General features: G+C 38.6%; 1 protein-coding gene across 6 annotated transcripts in view; it reads left to right on the top strand.

The window, feature by feature from the left end:
* Dis3l2 (DIS3 like 3'-5' exoribonuclease 2) overlaps nt 1–13,710 on the top strand; it is a 309,644-nt gene that overhangs the window by 44,419 nt on the left and 251,515 nt on the right. For all 6 annotated transcript variants that reach the window (XM_076914866.1, XM_076914868.1, XM_034521596.2 and 3 more), the window contains exons 4-5: nt 5,829–5,882; nt 11,611–11,712. In XM_076914866.1, the coding sequence (XP_076770981.1) occupies nt 5,829–5,882; nt 11,611–11,712 (156 nt within the window). The remainder of the gene's footprint in view (nt 1–5,828; nt 5,883–11,610; nt 11,713–13,710) is intronic.

Genomic DNA, 13,710 nt, shown 5'->3' with positions numbered 1-13,710 from the left:
TTGTACGTAGGAGCACTATTGGTTGGTTGTTATGGGGTGTTCTGTGAGAGATGAGAGGCTGGAGGGAGGTCCAGTTTAAGGGGATAACTAAGTGATATGTGGGCAGAGAGATGGTAGAATTGGCTCTTTCAAAATCCAGATTATGCATTGACTACTAGAAGTCCAAAATGAACCCTCAGAGCTGCTGGAGGCATAGAGCTGCTGGAGGCATGGTGTCAGAATTCCTGCTGGAATAGAATATTGGTGAGATGCTGTTTTTCCCTCTGAAAAAGCCTGTTCTAGGACAAAGGGCATGATGGTCTCATCCTTTCTAGGAATTTTTCTCTTTGTTAAAATTGAGGTCAGGGGCTAGAGATTTGGCTCAGTGGTTAGGAGCACTGGGTACTCTTCCAGAGAGGACCCAGGTTCAATTCCTAGCAACCATATTGCAGTTCACAATAGTCTGTAACTCCAGTCCCAGAGTATCTGCTCTCTTTTGGCTTCTGAAAGTGCTGCATGCACGTGACGCACAGAAACACAGGCAGAACACCCATATACATAAAGGAAAAAAAGATTGAGGTCAGCTTGGGTGAATATTAAGAACAGAACAGTAGAGGTGACATTATGATTGAATGCCTAAAAAGAGAGGTAGCATTCAGAGTTACAATATCAGGGACAAAGGGATAACATTAACTCTGCAGATATTAGGTAACTAATGAATTGAAACATTTCTTGACAGCCTAGTGAATGTCAAGCATTTGGGAATGAGCACTAGAAAAGTCACTGGGGTGGTAGGCAAAAATAACTGTAATAATGAAAGAAATTGTAGACTGGATCATTGCTCAGAGAGAAAGAGGATAGAGAATAGATAGAAGAAACCACTGCACATACTGTGGTTAGGGAAGTCTCTGTGAGATCATCCTGTAGATGAGATCTGAAGGGCAAAAGCGAGAAGCCATTTTCAGTTTTGGAAAAGATTATAGGTAAAGAGCAAGCAGAAGAACAGCAAGGAGAAGACTTGATGTTTTTGAGGATTAAAAGGAAGCAGCCTTTGAGACATAATGGAGCAAAAGTTAGGCAATAGCCAAGTCCTTTAGGGACTTAGACCATATTAGAAACTTGGATTTTGCCAAGGACCAGCCTTGGCTTAGAGAGGGGTTTCTGAGAGAAGAGGTGTTTGAGAGTGGCAGAAAAAAATGACTCAAAGTCAATCTTGGGGTATAAGCTGGCAACCTGTGTTATTTACAAATCAATCGAGTCATTTACTCCTGTTGTCCTTTTTTTTTTTTTTTTTTTTTTTGAACATTGTAGAGGAATTCAGAGATCTGCCTGTCTTTGTAGGCACAAACAATAAACTTAGCTGGGTGGGATCTCATCCTGAGATTACCATTCAGACCATTCCTGTACCTAAATTTGTTCTGTTCCTGACTGACCTTGAAATCAGGAATTTGCCTGCCTTTGTAACTGCCAGCCTTTGTATCTTACTTGGTTATAGTGACAAGCTTGGTTATAGTGCAGCTGCCTCTGTTTTTGTTTTTTTTTTCTTCAGTTCTGTGAATCCCCTTATATTATTCATAGTGTTCTTATATTTTTGCATAGCTGAAAAATTATAGTTTTGAACTCATGTTTTCAGAGTTCTTTCCCATAGCCTTAAGGGCTGTTTTAAAGTTCACAGCATTTACCATTTTTGCTAAGGACACCCTTGCCTCCTGGACTATCTCTGATTATCATGGAGTCATTAACCTTGGCAGAGAGGACATTCCCTGGAAGGAGGAACATAAAGTAAAATATACACATAAGCCTTACATCTAGCAACTGTCAATACTCACAGAGACCTAGGTCCTGCTGACTCTGTTCCAGGGATGGGAAACCATGTCACTGTCCCTTTTACATGGCCATGCAGGACTTGGCAGATATCACAGAACAATGGCAAGTCACCAATAGATAGCACACAGTCCATTTCACATTTTAAAAATGTCTCTTTGGCTGTGATAAAATGAGTAGACTTGAATGGAACCTGGAAGCCCACTTAGAAAGCCACCAAAGTCCACTAGATAAGAAAATACTGTGACACGAGAAGAGAGCAAAGGGGTGCAGTGAAGACGGAAGTGCATGCATGTGGAGCCTGAGTGGACACCTTGCTAGTGCATGCATGTGGAGCCTGAGTGGACACCTTGCTAGTGTGTGCATGTGGAGCCTGAGTGGACACCATGCTAGTGTGTGCATGTGGAGCTTGAGTGGGCAACATGCTAGTGCATGCATGTGGAGCCTGAGGGGACACCATGCTAGTGCATGCATGTGGAGCCTGAGTGGGCACCATGCTAGTGTGTGCATGTGGAGCCTGAGTGGACACCTTGCTAGTGCATGCATGTGGAGCCTGAGTAGACACTATGCTAGTGCGTGCATGTGGAGCTTGAGTGGGCACCATGCTAGTGCGTGCATGTGGACAGGAGGCAAAGGGAGCAACTGGGGCTAATCCCATTGTATCTGATTTGATCAGGTGAAGACCTGATCTTGCTGTTAGTTAAGGTAATAAAGACAGAACTGAAGATGTGTGGATTTGGGAGGGTGTAAATATGTGAAGGGTCCTGGTGATGACTATAACACAGAAGCATTGGAGCCTGGATTCTGGAACCAGACTTTCCAGATTCATCTTCTCAGTGCCTTAGTCACCTTATCTATATATAACAAAAGAAGAAAACAATAGTAGCTAAGTTAAATTAGCTAATTTAATTTAAATTAGTTCATTAGCTCTTAAAAGTGCATGGCCCATATTCTACACATATGGGTAGTGTTTGAGATTGTTTTTAATTACTGTCTGGCACATCTGTAATTCAACTGAGGTGGTTGCTACCCTGTGGAGATAGCTGTCTGCAGTTGTACATCTTAAGTTTATTTTTCAAGAAAATCTAGAAACATATTTTTATGTGTGAAATTCCTTAGTTTTAAGTCTTTTCAAACATACTGTAAGCCAGCTAAAATGTATTTTGTTTGCCAAGTTAGACTAATTAGACCATTTGTGTGTTATTTTTCTGCAGTGCCATTCTGGTCCTTGGGTATAGGCAAGGAGAAAACAGATAGTTGGGGGTCAGTTGAGAGGTAGGCCTTATTGATTGTATGTAGGAGAAATTGGGGACCTAGGGCTCAAAGTTTTTGAAACTAAGAGATAATGGCAGGCAAAAACTACTAGTTGGCCAAGGAAGGGAGTGACCATAGTTGAAGGACAGTCATTGGTAAATTTCTTGGCTGTGACATGGAGGTCTTAGTGACACTGAAGTATTATTGGAATTCCCATGGTATGTGGGGTGGAAGTATAGCAAACTCCAATTAGAAAGAATGATGCAGGACTTTTTGTGTTTGGAAGTGATGTGAAGGCAGGGTATAGGCAGTGGACAATGTAGCTGGGATGAGTGGAGACAAAGGTAGCTTGAGTGATTTGGTTATTGATGTAGATTCAAAGTCCCTAAATATGTATAGGAATCGAATTAGAAGGGAAGACAGTGACACTTGAGTCAAAACATTAGTGAATTAATCCTATAATCAGTAAGTTAGAAGGCACCTGTACCAAGTCTAGCAAGAACTAGGACATGAACTTCAAAAGGGTGTTTGAGAAAGAATATAGGAACAAACTAATTTTAAATCCATTATTGGGAAATAGTCTTCACCATCCTTGAGATGTTTTCTTTGATAGCACCCAAAAGAAGCAGTGACATCAGGGCAGGGCTAGGTTCTGATCTGATAAGAAGTCACAGAAGAATTCAGAATGGGACGGGAAAGTACAGGATCCTCATTGGTTAAACTTCAGGCCTGGAAAAATTTGAAAAAGAGGAACTACAGGGGATTGGGTAAAAGAAAGAAACTCAGTCCTTGGCTTCCTCTGGGTAAGACTGATTTTCTGTTGGGGGAGTCTTTGAGGCTCCCTGAAACAGGCTGTACTGTTGCCTTCTTCTGTCAGGCTGTAGGGACAGCTCTACTCTGCCGAGGACTCAGGTGGAGTTGCTTGTTTCTGCATGTGATCTGTTCTCTCTGGGGTCTGTTCCTTACATCCAGTTCTTAAGTCAAATTTCCATATGCTAATTTGAAGCAAGGCTTCTGTCCCACCCTCTGTACTTTTATCTGTTGGGAGGTTTGGGAGAGAGAATCAAGAATCAAGAACTTTCTGGTTCTTTTTATATATTTTAAGTTGAGCCTAGATGCAGACCTGAACAATGTCCTGTCTTTTCTGGGGGTTCAGCTTTGGTTTCTCTCAATATTCTTCAATTAAAGGCACACTCAAACCAAGAGGCTAACCCTTTGCTGAACTAAAAGGGAGACGGTAGAAGAATAGGAATTAAAAAAAAAAAAAATCAAAAAGCTTAGAAAAGGATGTCTGGAATCCGAAAATGAAAGGCTTAGAAATACTGTTTAAATTTACTGAAGCATTTCCCCTCAAGACTGTCTGTTATTCCCTGTTGTAGCATCCTCATCATACATAGTGCCTGTCAAGCTAGTGGTCAGGAAGTATTTGTTGAATGTATGAGTATTTAGAAAAAAAATTATAAGTGTTTCCCCTTTCCTTTAGGAAGAAACAGTTGCTTTAGAAAGTGAATTTGCTTCAAGCACTCTTAACCAAGAAAGCCTGGGCAGCTTTGTCAGCTATATATCTCCTGACCCCTTTCTGTAACCCAGCAGAGTTGTGGCAGGATGGGGACAAGCAAGTGCTGGGTGCCTCTCCTGCTGCACCTCTACTACCCCGTCCCCGTCCCCTTTCCTATACCTTTGCTCTTCCCTTAGGACTGTGCTAGCTGAAAGTGTGCTATAGCTGTAATCTCTAGCATTCCACACATTTTCTTTATCAAGGACTAAACTTAGTTATTATTCAGTACCCTATGTGGTCTGTTTGCAGGTTTGACCATAATCAATATCAAATATCAATACAAATAGCTAAGGGACTGAGCGATCACTTGTGATAATCTAATTGGTATATTAAGATGTGTATCATGGCATGGAAATTCGTAATTTAAACACCTGTGAAAGAAATTATTTTTCATTTAAGTTTATGCCTTCACCTAGCTTGTGAATTCTGTGTCTTTGAGTCATTTCTTTTATTGGGAAATGTTCTTTAAACACTTTCTCAAGTTATCCTTTGAGTTGTGTTGGTAGGAAAACAGCTTCTTTCCTGTACATGTTCCAGTGGCCTGTGAGTGCAGCTGGACTCTGAGGGAGGTTATGGCTGCCTGAAACACAGCACTGAAAGGCCGTTGAGGACGGTCCCCACCTGCACTGCTGTACATAAATAAAAGTGGACCCTGACTTGGTGCTGGAGTCATATGAAGTTGAAGGCAGACTGGGTGGCCTAGCTGTGGGAGTCAGCATTGACATTTGCATTAAGAGCTGTTAGGAACCATTTTGAATTATTAACTCATTCGGCTCTGCAGAGGAGCCAGAGTAAAACATGTGCATCCAGTTCCTTGGGGCTAAGTATCCAGTTAGAAACCAGCTTGAAAAATGGTCCCAGAAACATGATATTGTGCAGAGGTCATGGACTGAGAGAGCAAAATAGGCTGCTAATATGGAGGCATACTCTTCAGACAGCCTTCAACGTGAAGATGAGTCGTTGTCATGTCCTGCCCTACGCCAAGTGCTGGTACTTCCTGCCTGTGCCCATCAGAGCAGGGCAGCAGTCTCAGTTGTCAGTGTTGGAACCTGGTGTTTCCTGCACCAGCCTTAACCAGTTCTCATACATCCAACTTGTTTTCTGAATCAAATTGTTTAAGAACTTTTTTTTTTCATCAGAGAATAACATACATAGGAAAAATTATAAATATTCAGCTGGTAGATTTTTCATAGATTTTTGTTTTGTTTTAAAGGGTGTATTGAGAATCAATCCAAAGAAGTTTCATGAAGCCTTCATTCCTTCTCCGGTAAGTTTATTAACTTTATAATAAACTTAATGTCATATTGAATATTTTAGATGTGCTCTGAACTTGAAATCATATACTTTGACTAAAAAGCAGAATAGTAAAACAAAATTGAGAATAGGCAAAGATTTGTTTCAAATTTAAATAAATAAAATTTGTTCACTACCCCTTCTGCCCGTCTTAAAATCGAATGCTAAGTGAGAGGGATGACATTTGTTCTGCGGCTGCAGAAAGCAGCTGGACCTGCGCACACTACCCGCCAGCCCGTGTCACTGGATGCTCTGGGTTTATAGCTTAAAAGGATTTATAGGTTTTTCCACTGATTTAAGTTAATCTTTCCTAAACAAATATGCTATCTACTTTCGTTCTACTGCATGAGCTAATTTGAACATTTGTCCAAAAATAATGTGTAATGCTTTTCTGTTGATTTCTCACTTCACTTTCATGCAGGTGATCGGCCTTTGGACAAGGCACTTTAGTTTTTGTTTTTAGTCTCTTTCTTGTATTCATGACTTGTCTTAAGAGTTTCTCTCTGGTTAAAGTAGTCCTGCACTGATAAGTAGTTAGCAACAGGTCTGTGCTGAAGGTTGTACCTGAAGCTGAAGCTGGGAGAGTAATATTCTTGAGTTCCTGGCCTAACTTTTCCAGGATGTTGTAATAGATAGCTACTTTTTTTTATAGTGGAAGAGACGTTAGGAGTGAACTTATGCTTAGAGAAGTATACACAGTTATGATATAAAAAAATCAAGAGCTCACATTTACTTCCAAGTTCAAGGCTTGCTGTTACATTAGGGAAAAGCCATCTGATGTTTTCTCACTGTTTTCTCTAAATCATAGTCTCTTCCTTGAACAAAACATATTTATATTCTGACTTGTAAAGTAACAATGTTGAGGTGGTATTTTACCTCCCAAACAGTTCTGTTATGCAATAGAGTATATAGAGTTTGTTTATATGTGTGTTAGATTCTAGAGTTTGCTCATACAATGAAGGTCACATGCAAGAAGGTGGCATGTGTCATCTTAGAATCAAGATTAGCTATCTCAGTAGGCTCTATAACCAACGTTTCTTACAATAGAAAGGTTGGATTTTTGGTAGCATTTCAGCTGGAAGAGTTTAATTAAGTCAAGAGTTCTTCTGTATGAAAAATAGTGATTTTTAAGCATGAAAACCTCACTTAATGGAGTAAGAAATTTATTCCCTGAGGTATCTATGAACTGACGAGAGTTCAGACTCTCCTCTACTCTGTCTGTGGATGTTTGCCTCGCTGGTTGGAAGGATAAGGGGGACTGTAGCAGTTTGAACACTTTACTATCGCTTTTATTTTTCCTAAGTGTCCAGTCTTGAGTTCCCTGAAGTTAAATCCCTGTTAGGTTAGCACTTAACAAATGTGAAACCTAGAACTAAGGGACAGTTTCAGATAGATAAAAGGTTATGAATCAGAGGCTGGAGAGATGGCTCAGGAGTCAGGAGCTTGAGCTGCTCTTGCAGAGGATACAAGTTTGGATCCCAGCAGCACACCAGGGCCTCACAGCACTGTAACTCCAGCTGCAAGGAATCTGATTCCCTCTTCTGCTTTGGTGAATACCTACATGCATGTGTGTGCCCCTTTGCATACACATAAATAAAAATAGTATTAAAAATATATTTTATGACAAATATACCTCTTTGTACCCATGTTTGTTTACATATAGAATTCATATTTCGTGGAGCTTTGGGCTGACTGTTAACCTGTGTTCTACCCTCTTTCTTTCTCAAGCTTGATTCTTGTCTTCTCTTGGTTCCTTTACATCTAACCAGGGCTCGAGCATATGCATATATGGCTATCTTACCTCATAGGTCCAAGTTCTATATCCATGTTTCTTAGCAATACCATCCCTTAACTTACACGAAGTATGGAGTGTCACCAAGGTGCTTGGGTCAATTTCAGGGAAACACATTCCTTTGCTTCTTAGAATTCCTTGTCAGATGAGGAGGGGTGCAGAGTCTAGTTAGGACCTGCAAATTAAATTCATATTCTTTGCTTTACAAATATTGTGTTTATATGCCTCAGTCTGGTTTGTTAATAATAGGAAGCAAAAGCAAAACATATCTATGTTTCCTAGGTTTATATTTGGTTTTTTTCTTTGAAACTGTTTTCCTGTCATGTTCTATTTAGAAAGTTTCAGATGGATATAGTATTAGGATTGTTTTTTTATACTATATATGTATGTTCTTTTATTTAGAACCTAATGGAATAGTCACATTCTCCCAGAAACTACTAAATTCACCTCTGGAAGGACTGGCAGGAAAAGCTGCTTATCAAGGTCCAATTGTAGGAAATATAGTTTAATTTTGGGCATTAGAATAGCACTCATTCTTGTTTTGGAGCTCTTTTGGTCAGTTTCAGTTCTCAGAGGCATTGTAGAAAGGAACTGATAGAATTCAGTAGCATGGATTTCTGGCTAAGTATAGTTCATGTCCACGTCAAGACCAAACTTCTGTGAATTGCAAAATGCCTACAGGTAGACTAGGAAGTGGGATGTTGGGGCTTGAATGCTTACCTGTAAGACAGGAAAGCATATGAAAAGAAGCTTTGGTCTGACCATAGTAAATAGAAAGATTTTCTCATGTCTAATTTGAAGAGTTGATAAAATATCCTCTATTTGTCAAAACTTTAAAATTCTAAGGCTTTTGGAGAGAGAAAAAAAGGAAATTTGATTAGATTAGGTTTATTCTAACTCTAAAAATGTTTACTGAGTGTTATTTGCCATGTGAAAATATCCACCTAGGCCAGTGGGCTAAGTCCTCATCATCAGGTATAAAAGAATATTTTGTGTTGAAGGAATTTGATTTGGAGTTATTATAATTTCTATTGGTAGTAAGTAGACTTTTTTCTTTTCTTATGGCAGATTCCAAATGTATGAGATGCGTTACATATGTCTACCTGCTAATATCTTGGAATTCTTGGCAAAAAGTAAAATACAAAGTGAAAATTAAAACAAATAACTTTTAAGTAAAGTAAGATAAATGATAATATTACATTTTTTAAATCTTATTTAAGTTGAGCTAAAGAAAAGGAATAGACATCTTGTTGTTGTTGTTTCTGCCCTGGATTATATTGGTCTAAGAAGCTCTGTAATTTGTGTCTTGTCAAGGGAGGCACTCTTTATCCAGCTGTGGAATTTATTTCTGGTCCAAAAGGACCTATTATCTCACCAATGGAGGACACTATGACTGTTAGGGCATTCTTAATCGTCTTCCTTTATTGTCTTTTTTTTTTTTTAGTTAGATATTTCCACACTCCTCTTATTTTTCTATGAATGTTCATCATTCACTTCCTGTCTCCTTCCTCATCCCCCAGCCATTTTTAGATAGTTCTTCTGCTCTTCTTTCTAATGGATAAGGTGAGTCTTCTAGCATCCAAGTGAAGAGCTGAGTTGTGTAGCCTTAAAATCAAGTTACGAGGCATAGTATTGGACAGTTCCTAAGCTTAGGATCTTTTGTTTTGTTTTTTAAGACAAGATTTCTCTGCAAAGCCCTGGTTGTCCTGGAACTCACTTTGTAGACCAGTCTGGCCTCTCAGAACTTAAGAGATGTGCCTGGCTTTGCCTCCAGAGTGCAGGGATTAAAGGTGCCACCATCACCTGGCTTATGTTTAGTATCTTTAAAATGACAGACTTGGCTGTAGATATAGGTTTATGCGTGAATTGAAGAATTGAGTAGTGATACAATAGCTGGGGTTGTCTTAGATTCTACTCACTCTCTTTTCTTAGTTCTTTAAGACAGTAATGTTAAAGTCTAGTCATCTAATCTTTTAATTTCTGAGCGGCCAAGCGATGAGTACAGCTGCTTGTTGAGGAGACATTGCATTGCTGATGTTTGGAGACATGAGAATGGGTTAGGATGACCTCTGAGCAGCTTTCTTCATTGGAGGGTAGTTCATAAGATCATGGTGCTTTAAATACATTGCAGAGGCAATAGTTGGTGGTGATGGGTCACACTTGTGAAGCTCATCACAGGTCAAACTGCCTTAATTCTTTGTGGGTAACATGGTAGCTGTTCCTTAGGGACGAGGGTGGGGTCAGATTTGGCAGAGTATACGCCACAGCTGCCAGTCATCACTAGATTGGAAATTGAATAGAAAATCTGTTTTACAATATCTCAAATTTGTTTGTAACTGGGAAATATAAAACATGCTAAGTGGTTAAAATCTCCCTTCTTTTTTCTTTTTTTTTTCTTTCTTTCTTTTTTTTTTTTTTTTTTTTTTTTTTTTTTTTTTTTGAGGTGGGGTTGACGATTTTGGAATGCCAGTTTTAACTAACTAGAGTTTTATAATACTCAAGTTATTTGAATGTTAAATATTAACAGTATAGAGAGTCTGTATTACAAAAACAATGACTTTCCAGACACTTTTACTATCAGCTCCTGTAAGGAAAGCCAACATTTAACTTCTCTTTTATTCTCTGAAAAGGAATACGCTGACTTGGAAGACTAAAGAAGAGCACATGTTTGTTGATGAGACATTTTTCTCTTGGCCTCTGATCCTCAAAAGCTTGTTTTTGCTTAGCTATTTCTTGCATTTACGTGATTTTATCAAGAACACTCTGGTACCCATTAGATTTTGAAGTAGATGTCTGGTGAGTTTGCTGGGCACCACACCACTTACAATGGGGCCTTTATGGCTGTGAGCCTGAGGATGCCTAAGGTGTCAATGCTTTATGTTCATGGTTTAGAGCTTACCATGCTCTGAAGTCAGGAGATAGGTTTGAAGATGCTTTATGAATCTTAGCTTATTTTCATTTAAAATTTCATATAGGAGTACTATATTTAAATTATTTCCTTTCCCTCTCATCTTCCTGAGTCTCCTCACTATTCCTTAAATGTATAACCTTATATGTTTATATGTATATATGTGTATGTATATACTCATATGTTTGTACATATAAATGTGTAAATATAACCTGCCGAGTCAATTTGATGTTGTGTATGTGTTTAGATTGTTGGGTAACCAATTAAGATGTTCATCAGAGGGGAAGGCTGATTTTCTCTCTCCCGCCAGTCATTAAGTTGTCCTGTATCTGAAGTATGTGATATCTTCAGCAGTAGGACTGACGTTCAATTTCTGGGAGGCAGTTTAGGGCAACAGCAACAGCATATGTTATTTTAAGAGTCTTTTGGACTCTTTTGACCAACAACTTCCTGTTTTCTGGCACTGAGGTTTTAAATGTGATTTCTTATGGAATCATATTTTTTTATGTTTACCTAAAATTACATATAAGTGTAAATGTTTACATATGTATCTGTTAAATTAATCTTAAGTTCTTGTTCCTTTCATATCTCTCTGCTTTCTTTGAAGGTTTTCTTTTTCTACTCTAAAGCTAAAAAGGATAACATAAGAGTATCATCTTTTTCATTTTAGTAACCAGTCTACAGTCTTAGTTTTTTCTTTATATGCTTTTTTCTTTTTCTTTTTCTTTTTTTTTTGTCTGCCTTTAGTAGATCTCTTTAAGTATTTGGTGATTTTAGCCTCTGCTAGTTTGTTCTTAGGTTTGAATTTATACACACACATACACACACACACACACACACATTATCAGAAGAGACTTAGTTCCCTTTAGATTTGTTTTAGGCTATGGAGTAGTGTTCTTGTTAAGTTAGCAGACAGATTTAGAGTATAAACACTTAAGGAAATAAATTTTGGCTCTAGACCTTGGTAACGTGACTGTTCCTTTATTTCTCCTTCCAACTTAGGATGGTGATCGGGACATTTTTATTGATGGAGTTATTGCTCGTAATAGAGCCTTAAATGGGGACCTTGTGGTTGTAAAACTGCTCCCTGAGGACCAGTGGAAGGTGAGTTCAAATTTCCTTTTCTAATTATTTTCTTCATAGCGTATTGTGCATTTCATGATGTACTTAGGCATCGTGTGTGTGTGTGTGTGTGTGTGTGTATGTATGTATGTGTTGTGGGTTATGGGGCCCTTGGATCCCAAGATAAAACTGAGTTATGCCTCTGAATAAGGCTATTGAATGGGAATTTGAAACCTGCCCCTCTCTCTCCTTCTCTCTCTCTTTCTTTCTCGCTCTTTCTCTTCAGTCCATCTACCTTATTAGATCCTTGTACTGATTTCTGATATTCTTTTAGATAAGAAAAGTGCTTGTAGAGTCTTATCAAATGTGAAATAATTTATTAATTTCCTACCTCCTGTACTTCGAGAGCTGGAACAATAAACCCACAGAAGTGGTGGTATTTTCATCCATTTCTGCTTGGTTTACTGAGACACACAGCAGTATGTATATTTAGTGCTGAGATTTAAGGCATATGCGGCCGAGCCTGGATGAGGTCTGACTTTGTGAATGGCCATGCTGCTACAGCTAGTTAAGCAGCAAGGGCTTTGGCAAAACAGGTAGCAGCCCTGCAGCCGGTGCCGTTCAGGCTTTGTGGACAAAACTTACTGTTTTTCTTTTACAGTTAGTATGTAAAAATGGAAGAAATCAAACCAGAAACTGTCCTGGCTGTTGTTTGAACATTGATTGCAGTGGGGACATGTTGCATGTTACAGGGGGCCAGTGTGGAGGCTGAGACTTGGCTTTGAGAGTGGAGGTGGAGAGAAGTTGGCATGTGAAGACAGGAGTGAAGGCGGCTGTGAGAACAGACAGGGGAGCTGCAAACAGCTGCTAAGTTTTGTATTTAAGCAAAATAACTTTGATGTTATTAGCTGAAACAGAGGACAGTGAGGAAAAGCATGTATTGCTATAAACGTCCCTAGTTTTGCCTGGTCTTATTAATATTTTCTTTTTTGGATATATTATTGAAAAGAACTTCAATATCCTAGATGGTCTCACTTACTGGTAAGCCCTGCTAAATGTTTAAAGAAGAAATAGTCCTTGTCTTATACAAGGAGCTACCCTTTCCCTTCATTCTATAAGACCACCATTGTGAAACACCAGAGTAAGAAACAACATAAAAAAGATCTAAAGATGAATACCTCTCACAAACACAGGTAAACAAATATGTGACAATATTAGCAAAGAGACTCTAGGAACATGTACTAAGAATAGAGCATGAGTATGTGGCACTAGTCATAGAAACACAAAGCTGGCTTAATGTTGTAAAGCCCGTCATTTAACAAACTAAGTCTTATGCCATATTTCAACCATGGATCAGTCAGTATACATAGGAAATGCATTTGATAAAATTCCATAACTGTTCAACATATGACTAATACATGATTCAGCCAATCTGTTCTTGGTTGTTTACCTTAGTGAAATGAAATTATTGGCACATTAAGTCTTATAAATGAAGTCTTATTCACAAATGTTGTTTTAACTCCAAGATGGAGACAAGTAGGCATCATTATGTGAGTGAGTAATGTGATCATGGTATGTCCATTCAATGGAATACAATTCAGTAGTAAAACCAGAAAATGACTGACATATACCACAAAATAAATAGATCTCAAAATAATCATGATGAGTGAAAGAATACAGGGGAGAGAGTGTACCCTGTGATTTGATTTGTACAAAAATCTAGAAGTGCAGACCAATTGTGACAAAAGAAAGACTAGTGGTGGCTTAGGGTGGGAGTAGGTGAAATGCTTATGTTCATTCATTTCTGTGGAATTGTTAACTGCATGTGCATTTCAGAACTCGTCACTTTGTACTTCTACTATATGTAGTTTATTATGTGTTAGCTTTACCTCAATAATGTTGTGGAAAGTACTGAAAATAAAGTTCTTTGCAAAAAATGTTTGGAGTTCTAGGAAGAGATAGAAAGTAGACATGTATTTTTGGAAGTCATGGGCATATACATGTGTTTATAGCAACATTGGCAGGAGGATTCTCTTGAGT

The sequence above is a fragment of the Arvicanthis niloticus genome, chromosome 17 (genome assembly GCF_011762505.2).
Source record: "Arvicanthis niloticus isolate mArvNil1 chromosome 17, mArvNil1.pat.X, whole genome shotgun sequence".
Lineage (NCBI taxonomy): Eukaryota > Metazoa > Chordata > Mammalia > Rodentia > Muridae > Arvicanthis > Arvicanthis niloticus.
This window is presented reverse-complemented; position numbering and strand designations above follow the sequence as displayed.